The following is a 24,655-nucleotide window of genomic DNA, read 5'->3' as shown; positions in this document are numbered from 1 at the left end:
AAGAAAATATTCTGTCTGGTTTGATTTTTTTTTTTAACTTTTTAGATTTTCAGAAAATGTTTTTTCTTTCCTTCCTTCCTGTTTATGACTTTTCCAGTTGGAATAATATTAAAATGATTAAGAAAGAAGGCACAATGGTCATTGTATCATACTTCATTATACTAATTGTTTTCCTGTTTTCCTTCTCTTCAGATGCAGACTTTACCATGGTTAAAAACTTCAAGCAATGCAATAGAAATATTTTAAGTTTAATTTGTTATAGTTTTTATTATCCTTTAATAAAAATAAATTCACGCATACAACTATCAAATGGAAAGTCTGGCAATGAAAATCTTAGCACAACTCCGGAAGGGCACCCATGGCTCTTACTCTTGTCAGATTATAAAGTTCTGCAGTAATGGAATGAATTAGAGATACACAACCCAAGAAAGGAAGTTGTTTCTTCAGCTGTCCATTTTGTGAGCACTTCCAAACCTTTAGGTGAAAGAGGCTGTTTTATTAATGTGGGGTGGGATCACCCCCAGATTTACTGCAGCTCAGACCCGCTACCAGCTTCAGGGCTCTTCTGGGGCAACTGTTTCACCCTTGCTGGTCAGCTCTCATCAGCTCTTCAGGGCCCTTCTTCCTCATCCCTTGGTGATCTCTTCTTCCCGAGGTCAGGCACACTGCCCTTTTTATCCCCCTCCAGGTGGCTGGCAGGCCCAATCAGGTGACATGCTCTCAGGTCCAGTTTCCCTACCTGGCCCTTGGGTGGGGGTGCGGGGGGCAAGCCCTCTCCTTTTACAGGGCCTGATCGGTGGGGAAAAAGGAACCCTTCCCCCCTCACCAATCATTTCTGAACTTTTCCAAACCTCCGGGCCAAGCTGCCACTGGCTATTCCGTCACACTAACATAACTCCCCGCCAGAATTATCATACAAGCAAACTCAGAGGACTCTTAATATTCCACTCAAAATAACTCACATATTTGTTACACCTTAAAGAAAAAGATAACACAATACCAAATATGCTAATTATTCAGCAGTAAAGAAACACACATTTGTAACATTTAATTTACATGGCTGTCATACATACAAATGTTTCATTTCATACAAATCAGCAAATACCAAAACAAAGGCAATATATCCAATGAAAACCCATCTGTAACATCAGCTATCATATATACTACAAAGCAACAACATTTTTCCACATAACCTGCTTACTTACTCTCCCAAATACACGTCCCACCTCCTATAAAGTCTCTTTATTTGACATCCCCAAAGCTTACCTGATGCCTAACTCTGGCAAGAACAATGGGTGCCAATCAGTCCCTTTCCACAGCTCCCCATTCCCTTTGTCCCTACCCTAACTGCCCTTTTCCTCTCTTTGCTATATAAAATTTCAGCTCATGTAACCCTAATTGCAGATACTCCATGGTCAAGAAACAAAGCCTCTTCCTAACTAACAAACACATAACCTTCCAAATAGCCACTTTAACACAAGCCAACAAAACCCTAACCGCCCGTGACCCATCTGTGTCTTCCCTTCGCCCATACAACACATTTTCAAAAGACACCCCATTTCCCTTTCTCGTGCTTTTCAAGAAACTAGCCACCCTCCCCCACACTTTCTGTGCATAAAAACAATCCCATAAGACTTGAAACACTGACTCATCTTTATCACAAATTTCCTTCGGACATTTTGGTTACCTAACTAATCCTCACCGATGCAATGTTTCCCTTACCGGTAATATTTTCCGCACTGCCCCCCACGCTCACGCCTTGTGCTCCCCCTTCCGTGCCTTCCCTTCCACGCATTTCCACACGTGTTTAACTTGGTCCCACTCCAATTGTGCCACATCTGTAACTACCTCCCTTTCCCTCAGAAACTTAAACACCCCTTTCAAGTCCCCCAGTCCATCAAGCCCCATTCTCTCCAATCCCTGTGCTTTAAGAAAAGCCCCCAGTTGCGCATGCTGCAGCGACATCCTCCATGCCCACAACCATTTCCACCTTCCCCCATATAAACTCCATCTCCTTAACTTCCCTGCCCAAAACCTACAAAAATGCCCCGCTATCCCATTCCCCCTTTAACTTCCCTCACCACCATCTTCAGAAAATGGACATAAACAAATGTCTCTATGTTTGGCAATCCCTATCCCCCCAACCCCTCATCCTTATACATTTCCCCCCAGCCACTCTCTCCATTCCTCCTCCGCCACCGCAAAAACCCAAACACAACATCCTCTGCAGTCTTCGCGCCTGTACCCAGGATGGTGGATACACAATTCCTGTAAATCAGTGGCAGTAGACACTGCTTTATCATCTGTACCTTACCCCTAAATGACAATCCCTGTGTTCCCCACAACCCCACCACCCACTTCACCCTTCCCTCCAATTTCTCCCATGCCTCCTTCTCTTTCCCCTGACCATCCATAATCACCCCCAGCACCTTCATCCTTTCCCTTTCCACCCTCAGCCCAAATCTCCCCAAATCACCCCAACTCCCCACCACCAGTACCACACTTTTACCCACAGTTCCCCTTTCTCCTAAAAATCCCTGGACCATAATCCTGCTCTTTGCCCTCCCATAAATAGCCCTCACCTGCCCCACAAATTTCCCCGGTAGCCCATCTTATCTAACACCCCACACAAAAATTCATGCACAATACTATTGTATGCTTTTTATAAATCCAGGTTTACCACTAATGAATTCTACTTCGGTTCCCAAATTAAGCTAACATGTCCCTAACAATCCAATGAGTTTGTGCTGCCCTTCTCCCCACCACCATGCAAGTTTGCTCCCCTCTCACCAGCTGTACAAGTATCCCCCCTAAACATGCTGCTAATATCTAAGTGAACAACTTATAGTCTATGTTTAGTAAAGTGATTGGTCTCCAGTTTCTAATGTCCTCCCTTCCCCCTTTCTTGTAAATCAAGGTCACCGCTCCGTGTGCAGAGTGGAAATGCTTCTTTACTCCAAGTCCCATGGTAAAAAAACTATGACAGCTATGAGAATGCCAGGCAAAGCCCATTCTTTAGCAACAAATTATGATGCCATAGTATTACTCCAGAACTCTACTTACACACTTCTGGAATAAATCGTTTTACAGAGAATTACACCATGGGAGAAAAACATCTGAATGCTACTTGGAAAGTAACAGACTGAACTAAAGCACATTTCTAGAGCAGGCGATTGCACCACCTCTGGAGGGAGCATATTCCACGGTCTGGACACCCAACCTGTGAGGAAGCTTTTCCCAGTGTTAAGCCTGAAATGGTCTTCCAGGAGTTTGTGGCCATTACTCCTGATTTTCCCCAGGAGTGGAAGTTAACTGGTGTAGTTAACTGGTGTAGTTAACAGTGGTAGCTACATCTGTTAACTACACCAGTTAACTAACTGTGTTGTAAATTGACTGCCGTAAAGATTAGGGGACCTGGAGGGACCTGGAGTTTTTCAGACTCCAAGCTATTTGGACACTGGCTAGTCTTGTGACTCCTTTATGCTTTTCCACATTTAATGGGAAAGTAAGTTTTTATTGCCTTTTTTGGAGATGTATATTTGGCATTTATTTTTGGTCTTGTAATTGCTGGACAGAAGATAAACTTGTTAATTGAAAGCCTTGGAAATCAATTAGAAATTGTTTTCTTTCAATCCAACGTCCTTTCTTCTTGTAACTTTATTCTCACCCTTTTTTGGGGTTTGTTTGTTTCTCACATTAATCAGTAGCACTTCCCGCTTGGGGACTGGGTAATTTACATGAAACATCTGAAGGAGAAGACAGAGCAAACTGTCTCCTTTTTTGGCTCTGAATGTTCGTTCCAGCACACAGTAACATCTCCGTGTAAAAACAGTTTGATACTTTGCAACAAGAACAAGGAAATTCCTCAGGGGATTTCTCAGATAGCTTAGTTGCTCCTAATTCTGTTCAAATTTTGGGAGCAACATCTTCAGTTTTGCTTTAGTATTTCTTATTCATTACCAGTGGGAGTGGGTGGATAAGGATATTAGAGGAAGATGCTGAATTTCCAACATTTGTTCGTTTACTTTTTCTCACGCTCCTTCGACCAATGCCAGTCATAGGACCATTTTATTCTTTTCTTTCTTAGATCCTAGAGTGATAACACGTTCAAAAGTATAAGAGAAATTGGGAGGAAGGGAAAGATGCTACAGATACAAAGGCAATCCAATTATTTTAGTTTGAATTTGATGGTACAATTCTAAAATGAGATTTTTTCCCCCCCCTTTTTTCTCAGATCTTATCCTCCCCAAACAGATTCCCTACCCACTTAGTAGGTTTTTGCTTGGTTGTATAGAGATGTGCCTCTTTCTGTTGTAGAAACTCAGAACAACTTTTCATGTATTTCCATCCTGTTCCCATAGTTGTCAACTTCCAAGCATATCGCTGGATTTTGTCACCAGACAATGGCTGAGGCCATTTGAAGCCCTGCCTCTACCAATCAGCGTAAAATCCTCTGCCTAGCATATCTCTGATATTTTGGATAATGGGAAAACTGCATTCCTTTTTTGGGGAAGAGCGGATAGTTTTCAGAGTCACTATTTGCTCCTCCCTCTCCTAGTAAATATGAACAGTTGGAGAAGCCCTCCTGGATGTAATTGGATGGATTGGACTTCTTCCATTGCTACCTTTGAATGCTCTCACTTGGGAATGATCTTAGTAAGTTCAGCATTACATTTTAATTATTTGCATTCTTTTTACTCACTGGAGAGAGATATCTCAGTTTTCCACAAATGTCAGCCAGGCACCTTCTTGCATAGTGCTCTCCTTTTGCACCAATCCTCTTTGCTTTTCTCTTTAGGTTTTCTTATGTAAACTCACTGTTCTATTCTGAAGTTTTCATACTGCTTTCAGGTGCCCAGAGTATGAGCACCTACACTATGCTGTTACTTAGAGTAACCTTGAGTGGTTTTGTGAGACTTCTTCCCCCTTTAATAACTAAGACTTCATTCACGTTCTCATTCCTGACACTTTTTTAGATGGTTTACTTGGTTACCACATACTACCTCACAGAAGGTAGTGTGGTCAGCATTCATGGGTTATGCAGACTAATGCCTTTGAAAAGATCTGACTGATAAAAGCTGAAACTTTCCAGGGTATTTCTTGAAGGTTTTTTTCTTACACCCTGTAAAAAGAACTGTTTTTGAACTCAAGGAAATTGGGGTTCATGAAAAGAAGCTTAATACTGGAGTGAGTAATTCCACTTACCTAATAGCTGCACAGACTTAGCTCCAGAATGTATATTCTTCTTTTTATGTTGTCTTTAGTGGGACCTTAAGGAGGTAGATTAATTCACTTAATAGTAGGTTAACTCTCTCCTGTGAAGCAAAAGGAATGAGAATGAAAGAAGAGCTTGTTTCAGGACTCAGTTGAGTACCAGTCAAATGCAGAAAAGCTGGGTAATTAACTTGTATTGCAATCAATCCATGTTGGAATATATATTTACATAACATTCCAGGAATTTTTCCTTATGGTGCAGAGTGCTGGACCATGTTTATATGCTTGGTTAAATAATGTTAATGTAAAATTTTACAGCAAAACAAAAAATTGTTTGTCAGAAAATGTCTATTTATGGAACCCAAGCTTTCTCATGGGATTATATACAACAGGTTTGATAAAGATGGAATTTGGGTCCAACAGAGAGGGAAGACAAATCTGTTTTTCCACTACAAGATAGCTAATAGCCCAGTGGCTAGGGCACGGGTATAGGCTGTGGGAGACCAGTGTTCATATTTCTGCTCTACCTGAGTTAAGCAGAAACTTGAATCACAGTATCTCTTTCTCCTGGGTGAACAACATAACCACCAGACTGTACAATCAGTTTTTCTGTCTCTGCTGTTAAAGCTGCTCCATTTTGAATAAATAATTAAATATGCATTTACATATTATAACAGATTATAGCATTATAGCCCAGTGATTATGGTACTTGCCTAAGAAGGGACAGAACACGTTTCAAGTCCCTCGTCTAAATTAAGGACTTCAAGCTCATGTTCAACCTCATCTTTCACATCCCACAAGGGTGCTCTGGGGTCCACAGGAGTGGGACCTCAGAATCCCACTGGGGTCACTCCCTTTTTGTGCCTTTCACAAAACCTCTAAAAAGTCCTAGATTTGCCCTCATGTGGAATGGGGACCCTTTGGAGATCTTGAAAACTTTCACAGGTCAGGGAAACCATTTCCTGACCAATTCAAATTACTTTGTAGCTACAGTGTGAAACTCTAATTTGTAAGCTTGCCATTAATGCCGCTTAGGAATGAATCTCACTGAACAACAAAGTTATTCAATTTTGTAATTTAGTGGGAGATACTACTGAGTGGAAACATCATGGAGAAAGAGGACTTACAGGTATTTTTTTCAATTAAATCATATAATCATATATTTAAAAGCCTTGATATATACCTAAATTATATCATGTATATATTGAAAACTTTAAATATATACCACACACACACACACATATATGGAATATTTTCTATTGACTTCAATGGGAGTTGAATGTACCTTTCTAAGAACAGTTTCTAGCTCTAATAATAAAGATAAGACAAGAGTAATGTATTATCTCATTCTTTTATATTAATTTGCAATGTGACATGGTGGTTGAATTTCCATATCCCACTGGAACAACCGTATAGGAAAGCTCACAATTTCTTCTAAATCCTTGGACTTCTCATTTTTTTACTAGTTGCTAAGAAAAAAATCTGTCTGCATGCCTTCCTCATTTCAGAAAATATAGACAATGGCATATTTTCCTATTGCTCAGACCTTCTCATTTAATAAGGACAACAGTGACTAGCAAAAAAGAAAAATAATACAAAACACCATGTTCACAGTATTTTTAGACATACTTACAGAAGAGTTGTATTATCCAAACTTGAGCTTTCCTCATGGATGAGTCAAACAGAATATTTTTGCCCAGCGAAGACCCACTAAACATCTCAACTGGGAGAAACATTTCTACAGATGAATGGTACTGGGAGACATAAACCTCACTTTAGGTAATTATGGTAATCTCTTTCCTGGCATGATCATCCCTTGCTGATCTCTCTTTGCTGCTTTGTACATTTGTACTGTCAACTGAGAACATTTCTGATTATGAATACTTCTATGGTGTCTATTTGACATCCATGTTATCTGTTAGCTTCCTACTTGGATATAACGCTGGTTTCTATCTTCTGACTGCCCTCAGTTTTGAGAGTGTTTGTCAATTGTTTATCCTGTTTGGTAACAGTGCTGAAACTCACTGCACCAATTAACAATGGTGTGAACTCTGGATGCTTTCTTTTCTAGTGACAATAGCTGAATATCTGATGTGCAAAGAGAAGTTAATAGAAGAGCATTCAGATGACACTAGCCATTGCCAGGCAGTGGTTATATTCATCTGGGTCCTGAACTTCATTGTTATGAGGATATTATATCTTCTGCATTATTACTATCGTTTATCTTTGCTCAGTCAACTACATCTTGTCACCCTCTTCCTCTCCACTCTTAATAGCAGCATCAACCCCCATCCTCCTGCCATTTACTTCTTTGGAGGAAGTAGCAAGAAGAAGCAGTTCAAGCAAACCCTCAAGGTGGTTCTGAATAGAGCCTATACTGATGGGATGCAAACAAGAAGCCAGGAAAGTTGCCCATGCTTCAGATACAGCTGAAATAGTTCTCTAAAGTTCTGGAGTGAAACCCTTGAGACAAATAATTGGACCTTGAAGATGTCATGATTCACTGCATCTCTATACAATTTATGTGAAAATAAATACTGTTCTGCTTTAAAACAGAACAGGTGGTGAGATAATATTACTTTTATCTTCATTGGTTGAGTCTTGAAAAAGTACAGACAAAAAGATGTAAAATCAGTATGTATATATTTCTTTTAAATGTATTCAGCAAACTGACACGGCACAAACAGAAGTGGCTATAGAGAGAAAAGTCTTCAGACAACGAAGGTAAGGTAAATGGGGGGCAGAAATGCTTCAGTGGAAAAGATTATTGGTGAGACAGTCTGAACAGTCCAAGAGAACCATGGGTAGAAACGTGTTATAAATAGGCTTGAGCATCCACAAATACCACTGAAGGCAATGAGACATATAAGTTCTCAGCGTCTTTAAAACCCAGACCACTTTACACAGGATTCAATTCAGACATATAGTTTATTTTCAATTATCAGTGTTCAGCAGCTGTCAAACTGGCAAACAAAAGGTTAGGTATTATTAAGAAAGGAACTATAAACAAAACAGAAAATATTATTTTTCTATTTTATAGATCCATGGTGTGAGCACACCTTTAATAGTGTTCCCAAATTTGGTCCCCATACCTCTAAAAGTATATTGAAAAAACTAGTGAAGCTACAGAGAAGGGCAACAAGGATGATTAGTGGTATGGAGGGGCTTCCATATGAAGAGACATTAAAGAGGCCAGGTCTATTGAGTTTAGAGATGCTTGAGGGTGCCACGTGATAAGGATTTACAAAACAGTAAATTGTAAAGAGAAAGTAAATTGGGATTTACAATATACTATCTCTCACAGTACAAGAACTAGGAGCCGGAAAATGAAACTTGCAGGAAATTTAACTAACAAAAGGAAGATCTTTTGTATGTAAATAAAGTGTGCAACTTGTTGTCACAAGATATTGTGGAAGCTGATAGTTTAGCTAGATTCAAAAAGGGATTAGACAAAACCTTGGAGGAAAAGTCATCAGTAGTTATTGAATGTGGGAGTTAGGGGTACAGCCTCTGAATTAGCACTTCCTTGACATTAAATGCTGGAGGCTGCAAGTGGGAGAGGAACGGGGTGGGGAAACCCTGGTCTTACTCTGTTCACTCTCCCTTTCAGCATCCACTCTCTGTCAGTGTGTGACACCGGATACTGGGCAACATGGACCTATGGTCTCACCCAGTAAATGACAATTCTTATGTTCTTAGGTAAAACATTTAAGTTTCTGGTATAGCCGTAAGTAGGTGATGTCCATCTTGTTGATTTTTGAGTTTCTCTATGAAAACTAAGTGTCACTCCAAAATTTATTTTATTGTATATGTATGTAGTTCCCTCTGACTTTAGCATTTCTCAGGCAAAGTTCCTCTGATAATTTTGTATCCGATATGCAGCTCTACATAAGAACATTATCACTCAGATTGCTTCATGACATTTACCTTAACTATAAAGTAGGAAGTTAACTAATCTAACACATTGTAGCAGGGTGCCAGGTTGCCTGCTACTGAATAATGGCCGAAGGGGGCTTAGCTGTCACTCACCAGGACAGCAGGTGAGGGTTGCTAGAGCAACCGATTGAGTCGGCTGACCGCCAGGGGCAGGGCCGGGCCTTTATAAACAGCCCAGGCCGGAGCCTAGGGAGTAGTTACCTTCAGGCAGCTAGAGGAGTGAGAGCTCTGCAGTGGAGCTGAGCAAACTGATAGAGCGAGTAGCTGCATCATGGCAAGAGGGGAGAGATCCCTGACCAGGAGGTCTTACTGGAAGGCCAGGTGGGGCCTGGACTTTATGTTATAGCTGTTAGGCTTGTTGTTCTGTTGCAGCCGGTTGGCTTATGGTTCTGTTGAGTTCATTAGGTATATTACCGGAGAACCGGGTGAGGCTGTAGGGGTGCAAGGAGGCATCACAGGAGATCCCCAGTAGTCTGGGGGGTGGGGTTTCCTGGGTGCCCTGTTAGGGAACAGAGCAGTGCCGGGGGCACAGCTGTTTGGCACTGGTGTGGTGCGGTGTGTGGGGTTGATACCCCAGCCCGAGGGCGGTACTTTGCCCTGTTGGGCGAAAGACCCCGAGAAGGGTCAGGGGGCCAGGCACGGCTGCGTGCCACCTGAGCCCCAAGTGCGGTTTGGCACAGGACATAGGCCCCAGAGAAGGGCGAGGGTGTGAGAAGCACGGGACATGGGCCCCAGAGAAGGGCGAGGGCGCGGGTGGAGGCCCAAGGTGGGCCGACGCATACAATAGGGCCTGAAGAAAGGCGAACCCACGAGTAGGCCCCAGAGAGGGGCGAGGGCTAATGAACACAGGGGCGCTAGAGCAAGCGAGGGCGCATATATCGGAGAGGCCCCGGTGAGGGCATGTATATTGGAGACACGAGAACATCCAGAACAGCTGCAAGGCTTGGGGCGTGCTGAAGGGGAGGTAGGAGGCACACATAGCCTATAAGGCTGGGGTGCACCAAGTCACCCATAGATACTAGGAGATCCAAGGCAGCCTCCCAAACTAAATTACATGACATCAAAGATGTGGCGGGCGAGAATAAGAGGGTGCTGGATCTCCTAATTGGCATGGCAGGGGGCGCTAGTGGGATCACGGCTGCTCATAGGGCCACCCCGTGACACGCATGTATGTGTTCTTGGAGGTTTAGTCACTCAAGGAGTTTAGTGAGAAACTCAATCGCAAAGCTATTTGGTTCTTTCCATGAAGATTTTGAATTGTCTCTATGCTTTTTCTATATTTTATTAACAGGTTTTTAAAAATAATATGAAAGAAGAAAAATACGGGAGTAACTGATGAGTAGGAGCCATGGGACTGGATCCCATCACCAATATAACAACTGTCAGCCTCCTTATGCAGATCACTGTACTGCAGATAAATACACTTTATGGCATAGTACATCTTCCTGAAATCCACAGATTGCAGGCAGTAAGATTAAAAAGTTGAGAAAAGGTGAGGCAGACTTGTGGGGAGCAAGTTCAGATCAATCCTACTCTGACACCCACAAAAAGTTACGCTCTCTAAACATGCTCCCTGGTCCCATGGTCCTTCCCTGGTGCCTCTACTCTTAATCCTCTAGATCTAATAAGAAATTGGGATGGTTTTTGTACAAGGGAGGAGGGCAGCTTCTAAGCCTAGTGACAACACATGATATGTATGAAGGGAAAGGATTCTGTTTGCAGGGTGTTCTGTGTGCTTATCATGAGATGGAGGAAAAATCTTTCTGACTCTGAGGCTGTTGGATGAGAAAAAAACCAGAGCTGTAGGTGTGGTTCTGAGTAGTGAAGAGGTTGGGTAAGAAGAAGACCAGTTCTCAGACTGGAGGAGAGGGGTAAGTGTCCTAGTGGAGGTTGGATCAGTGGGAGCTAATGGGATATGGGTGATCTAAACCAGGAGGCAGATGTGCTGGGATGGCAAAGCTGATTGTAAATAGGAAGGAAGGTATGGGTAATGGATGTGTAAACAGAGAGGTGAATGGACAGCTGGGAAGATGGTAGAATAAGACATAGATTGGAAGAAGAAAAAGTTGAGAATCAGAGAAGAAACAAGAGGTCACAGAGTAAATATTGTCCCCCCCCCCAACCTTGTCTTTTCCTTAAATGTACAGGGTACCATCTTTGCATTGGAAAAGAGAGAGGTTGGGAGTTGCATGACTTCTCACCAGACTCCCTTATAGCCCACCAAAAGACTTCCCTTGGACACCCCTGCTACAGATTCCCTGTTTTTAACTTTCTAGATCCTATCCCCTGTAGGATGAATGTAGGCTTGTGGGCATAAGGAGAAGAGGGATTGAGGAAAGAGTGCTATCATAGCCCTTCCACTGATCTTGGAGACTAATTGCCACTGAAAAAGCCATAGAAAAGGATGGGTCAAAGGCCAGATCCAAGTAAACATGGATTTCTGTCCAAAGCCATTTGACTTGTGTTCCTGTCACACACAAGGTACAATACGTACAACACAGTTCCCTCCCTACTGACCACTGCCTCCTCTGCCATGCCATATAGTGGCAAGGGCAGAAGCAGGATAAGTAAGAGGAATCGCATTCAATAAGGTGCTGCTGTGACCTCCGCAGAGCGGGCTGGCCTCACCAAACAGCTTGTACCCCATGTGTTCATGACCAGGAGTAGGAAATGCTTCACTATTATTTCACTCTCCCCTTTTGGACAGAGGCCTCCATGACCTGGGATTCCTATGAGACTTCTGGTTTTGCAGCCTGATCTCATCTGGCATGAGACAGAGGCTTTTGTGAAGCATGCTCCCTGAGCTTATCCTTAAGGATGTGATTCTCAACTAGGGTGATGGGGAACCCTGGGCCACTGGAAGAACTTCTGAAGGGTGATGGGAGATATGAGGAAATAAGCAGATGTAGGAGATAAGTGCAAGCTCAGGCTCCTTTCTGCCTTGTCATCTCCCTGCCCTAACTGCTTTACGCCTCTATAAGGATACAAGCACTGCAATAAATAGATTACTTTTTGAACTGGGGTGCTGCTCTATTCGCAAAACTTATGGAGGGGTGACTTGAGTCAAGTGGGCAGTGCCTTATATCTAAATAGGTTGCAAACCACTACGTTAATGTGGCTACTACTTTTATCATCTTCCTTCTTTACCGAATCCCTCTTCAAGCACCATCTCTGCCCTGGCACACCTCCCTCTGCCTCCTACCCCTCCCCCCAAAAATAATCTGCCAGCAAACAATGGCTAGGCTCAAGACAGGGATTTTGGAGGAAGGGAGCAATTCACATCGATGTATATAAAAGTTCATAAGAGTTGTGTATACATTGCTGTTTCCTTCCACCCACACACTATAGCAATCACTTGTCTGCTAATTTTGTAAGCTCTGAAGGGACTGGGTCAACTTTTTGAGTCTTTTTAATGCCCAAATCAATGGGGTGCAGAACTTAACTGGAGTCTTTCAGTTGCTAATGGAATAGAAGTAACAATTGATGCAGAGAAATTTCTTCTGTTTCACAGTTATTTACAGGACAGAGATATCTTAACTTCCATCAGAGATAAAAATCCAGAAGCACAATCAACACAGAACAGCTAGTGGCTGGAAATGGAGTAATATTTTGAGCTGTGGAGGAAATGTAGATAACAATGAATATCTTAAGTAATATTCCTTTCATCATTAATTCCTCAGCTTATGTTCACTGTGCAGACCAACTGTAGTGAAAGGGAATAGGTAAGCAATTTATTTACCAATTTAGATGTGAAGGAAAATACAATGTATCCTCCTGTACAGCAAGGATCTGCTTCTGCACTGTCTCATTTTTTGCAATTGTTTGCATTTGTGCCATGAGAGCTCATAATGTTGCCAGTCTGAATTAGTTCTTTTCATAGGAGCAGGTGACTGTAGGAAGGATGGTTATGTGGTCAAGGCACTGGACTGTGACCGGAGCAAAAGGGGGGGGGGGCGAGAGGGGCAAACCACCCCAGGTGCCAAAGCAAAGGGGCACCAGCAGGCACTGCCTAGCTGGGGCAGGGCACAGGATGGAGCCACAAGCTGCTCATTTCGGGGGGTGCCAGAACGGGGGAAGGGCAGCTCCTACTGCTGTGTGCACTCCTGGGAAAACTTGGGGGGGGGGCATGTGTCCCCCACATCTGTGCATTGGGGAAAAGATGGTCTGCCACTGCTGGCTTGCACCAGGCACCAAACTTCCTTGCTACAGCACTGGACTCAGATTAAGTTTCTGTATAGCCTTGCTTGGGCAGCTCACTTTTCTGTGCCTCTGCTACTTAAACATAAAATGGAGATAATATTATTTCCTTTCTCTCCTTCTCCACGTGCCTTGTCTACTTGGATTTTAAACTTTTTAGGACAGAACATGTCTCTTAGTTTGTATGGAGTGTCTGGCACAGTAGGGCTCCAGTTTACATTGTGCTTTTAAGACACGGGAATAGTCTTCTGATATAATAGCTCCTTTATCAAGTGTCAGCTTTATTTGGTACTACTGAATAGAGGTTTATAATGTAAAAGTATGATCGGGAATATAGGACACGACTGGGATCAACCTTTGATTCAGTGAGTCCAATCTCTTGCTGTCCCTTCCACAGATTGATCAAACTCCAGTTTAAAAATAGTTAAATTGTCTGCTCCTGTTAGAAGGCTATTCAGGGTTCTTGATCTTCCAAGAGATGCATACTTCTAATTTTCAACCTAAATGTATCCATGGGCAGTTCTTACCTATTGTTTATTCCAACATTGTCTTTTAGCTCAGATAGCTCTTCTTCCCTTGTGTTTGCCCTGATATATTGTATTTATAGAAAACAATTGCTGTCAGCAATTTTTATTTTTATTTTTTTTGCTAAGCTAAACAGGACAAATGTATTTCCCTTAAAACAGGCTCTTCCTTAGTCTGGTTATTCCAGTAATCCTTCTCTGCACCTGTTCTAGTCTGAGTTCATCCTTTCTGAATATGGGTGTGTGGAATTGTACACAATATTCCACATGAGGTCTCCCCAGGACTTTGTACAATGGCAATAGTATTTCTTATTTCTACTGGAAGTACCATCCCCCACATATGCTACAGCTGGGTATGCTTTTTTCATAGCTGTGTCACACTGGTGGCTCATAGCCACCCTGTTATCAATGAATATAGGTAGAGGAATAGAGGAGCAACAAGTCTTTCTGTTCCTCTGTTTTCAACTGAGGAGCTGCCTATTTACAGCAGAAATTCTTGTTGTTAGTCCCTAAATGCATGGCCTTGCATTCTGTACTATTGAATATCATCCCATTTCTGTTACAGGAGAAACAAGGAAGATGGGAGAGAGACACAGAGCTAGGAGTGAGAAAGATGGAATGGGAGAGAAACTGGTTTCATAGTTTCATAGTAGCTAGGGTCAGGAGGGACTTGAACAGATCATCTAGCCTGATGCTCTGCCACAGGCAGAAATGAATGCTGGGTTCACAAGACCCCAGACAGGTGACCATCTAACCTGTTTTTTAATTTGCCCAAGGTAGGGATGGGGACCAGTTCCCTGGGAAGTTAGGTGGCCAGAATCTGGAACCAACTGTAAAATATTGCCTTCTGATCTCTAACCTAAACCTATTCTCCATCAGTTTATTACCATTGTTCCTCGTCACCCCAGGTGGTGCTGGGGAGAAAGGGCTCTTCCTACTGCTGTTGATCTCTCCTGATGAGTTTGTAGGCAGCCACCAGGTCCCCCCTCAGCCTCCTCTTGCTGAGGCTGAATAGGTGCAGGTCCCTCAGTCTCTCCTCGTAGGGCCTGTCCTGCTGCCCTCTCACCAAGCGGGTGGCCCTCCTCTGAACTGTCTCCAGTCTGGCCACATCCTCTTCAAAGTGTGGCACCTGGAACTGGATGCAGTACTCCAATTGCGGCTTGACCAATATCGCATAGAGGGGGAGTATCACCTCTCTGGACCGGCTTGAGATGCATCTTTGGATGCATGACAAGGTGTGGTTGGCCTTGCTGGCTGCGGTCTGGCATTGGTGGCTCATGTTCATCTTGGAGTCTATAATGACTCCAAGATCCCTTTCTGCCTCTGTGCTTTCAAGAGGGGAACTCCCCAGCCTGTATGTATGCTGTAGATTCCTTCTCCCAAGATGCAGCACCCTGCATTTATCTACATTGAACCCCATCCTATTCTCAGCTGCCCACTTTTGTAGTCTGTCTAAATCTATTTGCAGCCTCTCTCTCCCTTCAAGCGTGTCCACCTCGCCCCACATCTTAGTGTCATCAGCAAACTTGGACAACATGCTTTCAACCCCCTCGTCCAAGTCACTGATGAAGATGTTGAACAGTTTGGGCCTGAGGACTGAACCCTGGGGGACCCCACTGCTCACATCTTGCCAGGTTGAGTATGACCCGGCCACCACCACTCTCTGGGTGCGCTCCATCAGCCAACTTTTTTTTACCCATCCAACTGTGTAGGCATCAATGCCACAGTCACTTAATTTATTGATGAGAATGGGGTGAGAGACAGCACAAGACTCTACCTACTAGGGACACTCCCCTCCAGAGCCTGGAATAGCATCCAAATTTCCCAAATATCTCATTGTTCTTCCTCTGTCAGCAAGTACCTGAAATGCACTGGCCAAGCATGTGTCTGATCCCTATGTATAGCTGGTTCACGTATAGAGGATGACGGCTTATTAGTTCTAAGTAGTGGCAGAGGTCCATGTGGTAGATCAAAAAGTTCCAACCTCATTAAGTGTCAATATGGTGTCATATCATGAAATTTTTGTTTTTACAGTGTTTTTTTCCTTATAAACCTAGAAAATTGCATGAAATAATTTATGTTAAATGCATTTTATTTAAAATGCTGCACTCAAAAGTTAGAAAATACTAGAATTAAGGCGGCTGGTGTAATCTTAATACTACCCCTTGTGTGTCTGCATTGTCATGTAGTCTGCAATTACACTATTAGTAGTAGTAGCAGTAGTATTATCATGTCCTACTCACAGGCTCAGAGTAGCTTACAGGCAATCCATAAGATACAAAACAGCAACAGACTCCCCAAATGACACCCCCAAACTTCAGAAGTCTATGCTCCTATACCCACTCCAGCTTTCCGTCGTATCACCAAGGACAACAAATCCTCCAGCCCATCCCAACTGTGCTTCGCAACTATTCTAACAACCGTTCACTTCAAGTATAGAAAACTTCTTCTGACTTTTCTCACCCAGGGGAGATCCTTCCTCTCTCTCCCACTGCCTCTCCCAAGCTCACACTCCTCTCTCCAGTGGGTCCGTGGCTATATACATAACTCCTCCACCTCCTCCCACCAAATGCATTACATTTGGAAGAACCACAACAGGGAAATAACGTGAAGACCCTCCACCCCACCAAGGGGCAGCACCAGAGGCATCACTTTCAGTAGTGTCTGCCTGGGCACCCACCATAGGGAGGTCTGCTGGCTCTGTAGGCCCTGAAGCTGACTGGGTCCTTCTCCCTCATAGTCATAGTGATAGCAGTTGCCATGAAGGTGGAGGAGCAGAGATAAAAGTTCAGGAAGGTAGAGTAACAGTGATAGAGATAGAAGAGCAGAACTATGAATTTATGGAAGTACAAGAGCAAGCAAAGGAAGATATGGAAGTGGAGGAGTACTCAGTTTGGCTGAAGCAGCTCTGGAACTCCCCTTGCCCCTGAGACAGCAGAGATAGTGGTAGTGGCAGAGGTGGGGAAGTGAGGGAGGGGATGTGACTGAGCAGGGGGGCAAGGGGGAAAATTTTCACCTGCTTTGCAGACTTAAAAAAAGTCCCCAACTACTGCTCCCATGGTGCGGTCTGCCCACCCTGGTAGGGGGGTGGGGGAAGGAGGCTGTGGGCAGGAATTGCAGCCACCCCTACAGTGTCAGTTGCTGTGCCTGCATGTCCCTTGGTAAAATCTTGGAACGTTTGTAGATGACACTTTAAAGTGGGTTAAATGCCTTTTGCCTTTAATGGCATTGCTGTAGGAAATTCAGCATCGTAATGTGCCTTAAATAACTTTGGGTTGCAGCAAATGACTTTGGGGCGCTGCAAAGTAAAACACCTCTGAGGAGTTTTAGTTTCCTACCCTACAGCCATGGAGCAAAGCACTGGGCTCCATGCGGCTGAGGAGCTGTGTAGGCAGCCCATGCAGGCAGCCTGGCAGCAGCCTGGGAAGGCAGGCTGCACAGAAGGAAAAAAAAAAAAAAAGCAGCAAGCCTGATCTCTTTTTCTTTTTACTCCCTGGATCCTGTCTGAGCTGCGTGGGGGCCCGGTGCTTCCTTCCATGGCTGCAGTGCCCCCCAGGACTGCCTGAACTGGCTGCCTGTGGGTAGGCACTGCCTGGAGGAGTGGGGGGGCTGCTGCTGCTGTGGAGGGAAGCACCCCCCCACCCCCGCAGCTCAGGGACCGCTCTACCCACCAGCAGCTCACTATCCCCTCCCTGCGGTTGGAGAGGCAGGTAAGGATTGGGCTCTGACACAGGTGTACACAACATGGGATTTTTCTTCGACCTAAATTGACACGGTGTTTTTAAAAAACCACCACTTCAATTTAGGGAGCATAAAATCCCTGTGTTGTGTACAAGTTCCCATAGGTCCCAAAGCATGAGAGCCTACACCTAATGTAATCAACTTCCTCCCTCCTGGTCACTTGAATCTGGTCTCAGTGCCTCTCTGTTGCAGAGCTCCTCTGCAATCTCTTCATGTTAGGTATAGGAATTTAACCCTTTCTCCACCTTGGCTGGGCCAGGAGAACATCTAATGCTCACCACTATGTAGCCAGAACACTGAAGAACTTCTTATTAGAAGATTTAGAAGTGTTTTCCAGCTTAACATGCCATGGGATCTGCTTTGTATATACCTCTCCATCTCCACTGGCCGGGTACCAATCTGGTCTGCTCCTCTGTCTCTGGAAGGTCCTTGGTCTCTTCCTCTAGTGGTGCAAGCAAACTCTGATCTCGCCTATCCTCAGAGTCTAGCCCTTGACCATCCCCTTCTGCCCTGAAACCACACCTTACATAATCACATTTCGCTTTTTCTGCGAGACCCTTGCCTCATTTAGTGCAGAGGATGAATATGTTTTATGAACAAATCAGGGTTGTAAAATAAAGAGGACAACTGTCTATAAGCCTCTGTCTAACTTGTTGTAGAAGTTGGACTGTGTGTATTGAATAAAACAGGGGCTTGTTGGAAGAGAAGGGTAGTGTTGTGGTTATAGCAGTTGAATGCTGTCATCGGGAATTGTTGGATTTCATTGTTGCCTCTAGTACAGAGTCCTTGTATGATGCTGAGCAAGTCATGAACACCAAGCTAGGTGGTCACTAATTATGTGTTTCTCTTTTTCTGAATGTCCAGGTGGACCAATCGCCTTTTGCCCAGTAGTCTGCTGGTTACAGCACTTGCCTAGCAGTTGGGAGAGCTGAGTTCTAGGTCCACTTCACCCTGTTGGAATCTATACCTTCTGCCTCTCTGGAGAATGGCTGAGACACCAGGCACCAGGCTACGATAGGCTAAGAATAACTCTCTCTCTCCTGCTGAAGGTGGGCAAGTTTGCAGCTAAGAGTGGAAGATTTACGTGAGTAGCCCTGCAAATTAAAGAGAGCCTGGCTCTGTGGCCCAATAAGGTAGGCACTGTCCTAGAAGAAGGCTAGCTAATCCTGGGTTTTGCTCACTGCTCCCAATGCTGTTAATGAATTTTAACCAATGACTCTTTCATGTAAAATGCCTAAACAAGCCTGGCAGGAGGGACTGGAAGAAAGAACTCCCTTCCAGCTGGATTCCCTCATCACTAGGGGTGCAGACAGACTTTAGGGCCCTCCTGTAACTCATGGCACTTACCATAAGGTGCCATGAGTTAAAGCACCCTCTCCCCCCATAACACATTTACCTGTTGGGTTGGGAGATGGGGGGTGGGGAGGGGTTGGAGGCAGCCTGCACTGGCCCAGGTCAGCATGTGGGGGTGCTCCAGCAGCCTCCCAGGAGCAAGGGAGCCCCCAGCTGCTGAATGGCCAGAGACAAATGAGGTGGAGAATGGGGCCCCCTTTGCCTCACAGCCCTATCTCAGGACAGGCTGGGTCCTTGAGGTGGGGGGGCTCCATTTAATACCAGGGTTAATTTTTCACATGATCAGCCATTTTTAAAGTGCTCTGCAGCTGTGGACATGTGTTTAGTCATAGCTGTAGAGTGCTTTCAGGGGCCAGATTCCTCTAAAATTGTCATTTCTGTCTGCACCCTAGGATACATCCACACCTTCCTGCTTGTTTTATTGTCTGTTTATGTATTTGACATTAGAAAGTCATTGGCTGAAAAACAGAAGCAACCTGGAAGCTAGGACCAGAACCCAGGATTGCCCCTTCCAGAGGGTAGCACCTGCCTCACTGGGCCAGAGAGTCATTCTTTCTCTCACTTGCTCTCTTTCTGGCCCTGTGACACTTGCTGTCCTTTCTGCTCAATGGCCCATCTTCAGAGGGGGACTGAAGTATATCCAGAGCCCAGCCTAAGAGTTAGAACACTTGGCTGGGAAGGGCCAGATTAAAAAAACCCTGAAGATGTGTGGGACCTAGACCACTTCTCTCATGCTAGGTAAGTGCTTAAACTTACTAGGCTATTGAGGAAAAGTTGGTCACCTTATCCTTCTCTCCCACTGGACCATGGAAGTCAAGGCAATGCTACTAGTTAGACATGCCATATTACCTCTCCTCTGAATGAATTGCATTCCAACAGGGTCTCGCACCTCTTCGTGAATCAGATCAAGATGAATGCTGACATGACAGAAGCCCATGTAGCAGCCCATTATTTCATTCACTGAGAGCACAGGAGAGGTAAGCGTATCTCCCTGGGCAGAATGTGGGAGGAAGGGTACAGGGGAAAGGGGAGGCACTGTGGGGGTATACAAGCTTACCTGATGTCTGTTGAGAGAATGGGAGAGCTATGCATCTCTGAAGGATGGAACATGATCAACACATTGGGTTATATTCATTGAGGCAATGGGAGACCTAATTGCCTTAGAAGTAAAGTAGGACAATTCTTCTGAGAGAGACATAATTTTGGGATGAACTGAATTTAAGTCTTTAGAGACCTCATAGTTGAAGTGACACTTGGGTCTATATTTGCACTGCACCTGCCACAGTACACAATGGCTTCTGGACATTACTGACATTTAACTATGGTGTTTAATATCAGTATTAACAATAACAATTAGCAATGGATTTTTGAAGTAAAGGGTAAATTTATAATCTTTTTCAGGGAAGCAAGTATTTCAGAAGCCCAGAGATGGAAAAACTGTAGTAGCTGTGTGCAAAGCTGAGGGTGGAGTGAACACAAACTGAATCCCTTTCTCATCTCATTTAAGACCAGGCTGCAGGTGTACCAAATTCCATTCTGTTCTCTGTATTTCTGATTATCTGAATGAAAAAAAAATCCTTTATGTGAACATAGGCAGGCAAAGTTCTTTGAGTAGATGTGATATCTTTTATTAAACCAACCGAGTAGTTAGAAAAAAGTTCTTAGCAAGCTTTCAGGCACACACACCCTTCTTCAGACACAGGGAGTCTTTCCTGGCCTTTATGGAAATATATTTGTTTATGATACATCTTGTTGTCTCCTTTGTAGGAAAAAAGGAGCTTTTTGTCACAAGTGAAGGTTTCCAAATGGACAAGTGGAATGTGACCTATTCTACCTTCACTGAAAACTCCATGAATTATAATATAACAACAGGAAACTCTTCTGTTGAAAACACATTTGTATTTGTAACAGGTTTAGTTTGGCTAATGATGATCATCTCCTTCCTTGGCTTTGTTGAGAATGGACTAATGTTCTGGTTCCTCTGTTTTAAAATCAGAAGGAACCCTTTCACTGTCTACATCGCCAACCTTTGTGTGGCTGATACCTGCTTACTCCTTTGTGACTTTGTTCTGTTAGTTCACTATGCTTTAGCTTCTGAAGACAGTTTTGGTAATTACCACACACTAACCTTCTTCACTTTTACCTTCCTTTTTGGGTATAACACTGGCCTCTGTTTCTTAACTGTCATCAGTGTTGAGAGGTGTTTATGTGTACTTTACCCAGTGTGGTACCGATGTCACCGTTCGAGGCACCAGTCAGCTATTGTGTGCACCATTTTGTGGACATTTTCTTGTCTGGTCACTATTGCAGAATATTGTGTATGCATTGATACACTTACTGAAGAGGCAGTAGAAAGTTACAGGGAAATATGCCAGGGAATGATTATCTTCCTTTCTATTCTGAATTTCTTGTTGTGTGCTCCACTCATGATTCTATCCAGCTTGATCCTTGTCATGAAGACTTATAAAACCTCCCTAACATCTCATTCTTCAAAGTTCTACAAAATCATAGTGACTACAGTCATTATCTACCTTATCTTTGCCTTGCCTCTCAGGATCCTGCATCTCTTGCAATATTATTATAATTCATTACTTCCAGAAGTAATGGGGACCCTCTTTATGTTACTGTCCACCATCAACAGTGCTGTCAATCCCCTCATTTATTATTTGGTGGGGAGTAGTAAGGGAAAACGATTCAGAGAATCCCTCAAAGTAGTCTTTGACAGGGCCTTCAAAGATGGATCAGAACCAGAATCTCAGGAAACTGCTGTCTATCAAAGAGCTGCTTCAGAACGAGCTCACTAATGCTCAAGAACATTCAAAAGCAAAGTAAAGCATGGTGTGCATGGAAGTTAACACAAGCACCCTTATATAAGGAGATGGATTTTTATCTCTTTGGCAGTAGAAACAAGCTATTGTTTTTCAGGGGGGACACATACCTATTTTTCCTAATGTTCCTTTGTTTCAACTACAGATATAACTCTTTGTCTTTAAACACCAGAATTATGTAATGTTGGATTGACTCTTTCTGCCTTGTTTTTAGTACAGTAATATATTCATTTGAAAAAACAAACTATGAAATGTATTGTACTATGACAATGTTGCCACATGTTAAAATCTGTCGGAGTGAATGAAAAGGAGCAGACCTAATAAACTGTTTTGAGACCCTTTCACAGCAGAGTTTTTAATTCATTTTTCTTAAAACATTCAATTCAATATTTGAACTTAATTGGTTTCTTCTTCCTCTAGACCAGATTCTGACTGTGGTTATGTTCATGTAAATCTGGAGTCATACTACTAATTTCAGTACAACTTCTCCAGATTGACATTAATCTACATTTGAGATTGGAAACTGGCCCCTTTTCTTTTCTTTGTAAACAGGCGATCTGTTATTATAATATCAACAAATCTCTCATGATGATATTTGTACATTACTATTCTTTGGCACTAACTTTTTCTGACTAATTTGATAGTTGTAAATGTATATTTAATGAGTTAATTGTTCATTTGCATAATATTGTTATGGGACTCATTTTTTATCCCACCTACTCCAGCAACTCCTGGGGTAGAGAAATTTAATATCTATATTTAAAGCAATAGGATGTTATCTCTCAACTGAAAGATTTACAGTAGATCAGCTGAAACCTTTGTTCTTTTATCACATCTGCTTTCTATTGCCAAACATATTACAATGAAAAGTAATGGAAAAGTACATATGCATTATAACATTTACTGTATGTCTGGATATATTTGTATATGTATATAATTTGTATATGTGTATAGGTATATATCTGTGTATAAATATTTAGGATGTATTTACATAGACATATTATATGTTAATTATATCCTCATCAATATTACTTTATGCTCAGATTTTCACTGTTGGCCTTATTTGGCCTGAATGAGACTTGGGGCAGGGGGGCAAGATGCACACACCAATAAAGGCCAGCCTTGCAAGTACCTGGCAGGGAGGTGGGTGAAAGAATGATTCTTTCTTTCTGTATTTGCAACATGAACAGACCATGCTTCATTCTTGTCCTTCCTGTAGTTAAAATAGCAATGTAGGAAATTAGGCAACCTTCCCAATTATCATTTAGGAGTTGTGTCCCTTGGTGATCTCTCATTCACACATACAACAGTATACAAAATATGTCTTATATACAAGAATAAAAAGGGTAACTGCCATTTGTGCCCCCTGCCTGGCCATCTGGGCAGCTATCACCTGGAAGATGTTCTGGGAGTAGAGGCCTGCTTTGAACTGTCAAAGCATGTCCTCCTGGCCTCATTTGTCCAGGAGGTCAGCCACAGCCAGTTGGGTCCAAGGTGCCAGCTCTGAGCAGGCAGGGTCCTGCCACTGGCCACCCTAGCAGGAATTCTGGTGTTCCCTGTTGGAAAACTGGATATCTATAGCTAGCTGGATATCTGTAGGAGGTCTGCCAGTTCCCTGGAGAGCCAAGGGGGCTGCTGTGCCCTTTTACTGGCCTCTCAGAGGAAAGGTAGCAAAAGGGCATAGTAGCCCCCTTGGCTCTCCAGGGAACTGGCAGACCTCCTGCATCTTAAAAGGAAGACCTATGAAGGATGGATGACTGGAACTGCTACCAAGGAAGAATACTCTGCTTTAGTCCAGACTTGCAGAGAGCAAATCAGGATAGCCAAGACTGTGATGGAACTCCAGCTAGCTACAAATACCAAGGAAAATAAAAAGTCCTTTTTTAGATATGTGGGGAGCTGGAGGAAAAGCAAGGGCAACATTGGACCCCTGCTAAACCAGATGGGGCAACTGACGCCCAGGAAAAAGCGAACTTGCTGAACGGGTACTTTGCGTCAGTTTTCCATCAGCCTCATAGGATGGCCCCGCCCACTATGGGTGAGGGAGGCCCGGGTGAGGGAGATTCCTTGCCCTCCATTGAAGCTGACCTCGTGAAGGAACACCTTGACAGGCTGGATACCTTCAAGTTAACTGGTCCTGATGGTTACACCCAAGGGTACTCAGGGAGCTGGTGAGCTTCATAGCTCAGCCACTGGCACGGATCTTTGAGGGTTCTTGGCACTCTGGTGAAGTGCCCAGTGATTGGAAGAGGGCCAATGTTGTGCCTATGTTCAAGAAAGGGAGGAAAGTAGATCCGGCAAACTACAGGCTCATCAGCCTGACCTCCATCCTGGGGAAAGTCTTGGAAAAGATTATCAGGGAGGCCATCCTTAACAGACTAGTTGAAGGCAATATCCTGAGGGATACCCAGCATGGGTTTGTTGTGGGTAGGTCTTGCTTGACCAGTCTCATTTCCTTTTATGACCAGGTGACTTATCACCTGGACAAAGGGGAAGAGATTGATGTCATATACCTTGACTTTAAAAAAGCCTTTGATCTGGTATCCCATGATCACCTCTTGGTTAAACTGGCTAACTGCAGCCTTGACATCACCACAATCCGCTGGCTAGGGAACTGGCTCTGCGGTAGGACCCAGAGGGTGGTGGTCAAAGGGAGCCAATTGTCTTGGTGTGCTGTGACCAGTGGGGTCCCTCAGGGCTCTGTCTTAGGGCCTATACTATTTAACATCTTCATCAATGATGTGGACATTGGTGTCAGAAGTGGACTGGCCAAGTTTGCCGATGACACCAAACTCTGGGGTAAAGCATCCACAGCTGAGGAGAGGAGGATGATCCAGGCTGACCTGGACAGGCTCAGCAAAT

At 43.6% G+C, this 24,655-nt stretch overlaps 1 protein-coding gene and 1 pseudogene across 1 annotated transcript; both read left to right on the top strand.

Moving 5' to 3' along the window:
* Positions 1 to 7,029: 7,029 nt before the first annotated feature.
* Positions 7,030 to 7,647, top strand: LOC109304255 (annotated as a pseudogene).
* A 13,123-nt stretch (positions 7,648 to 20,770) lies between these two features.
* LOC109304830 (proto-oncogene Mas-like) lies at positions 20,771 to 22,310 on the top strand. Its single transcript, XM_019527661.1, has one exon. The coding sequence runs from the start codon at positions 20,771 to 20,773 to the stop codon at positions 21,767 to 21,769; it is 999 nt and encodes a 332-aa protein (XP_019383206.1). The 3' UTR covers positions 21,770 to 22,310.
* Positions 22,311 to 24,655: the final 2,345 nt, after the last annotated feature.

Source organism: Gavialis gangeticus, unplaced genomic scaffold (assembly GCF_001723915.1).
Source record: "Gavialis gangeticus isolate Ggan-Ray unplaced genomic scaffold, GavGan_comp1, whole genome shotgun sequence".
In the NCBI taxonomy this organism is placed as follows: Eukaryota; Metazoa; Chordata; order Crocodylia; family Gavialidae; genus Gavialis; species Gavialis gangeticus.
This window is presented reverse-complemented; position numbering and strand designations above follow the sequence as displayed.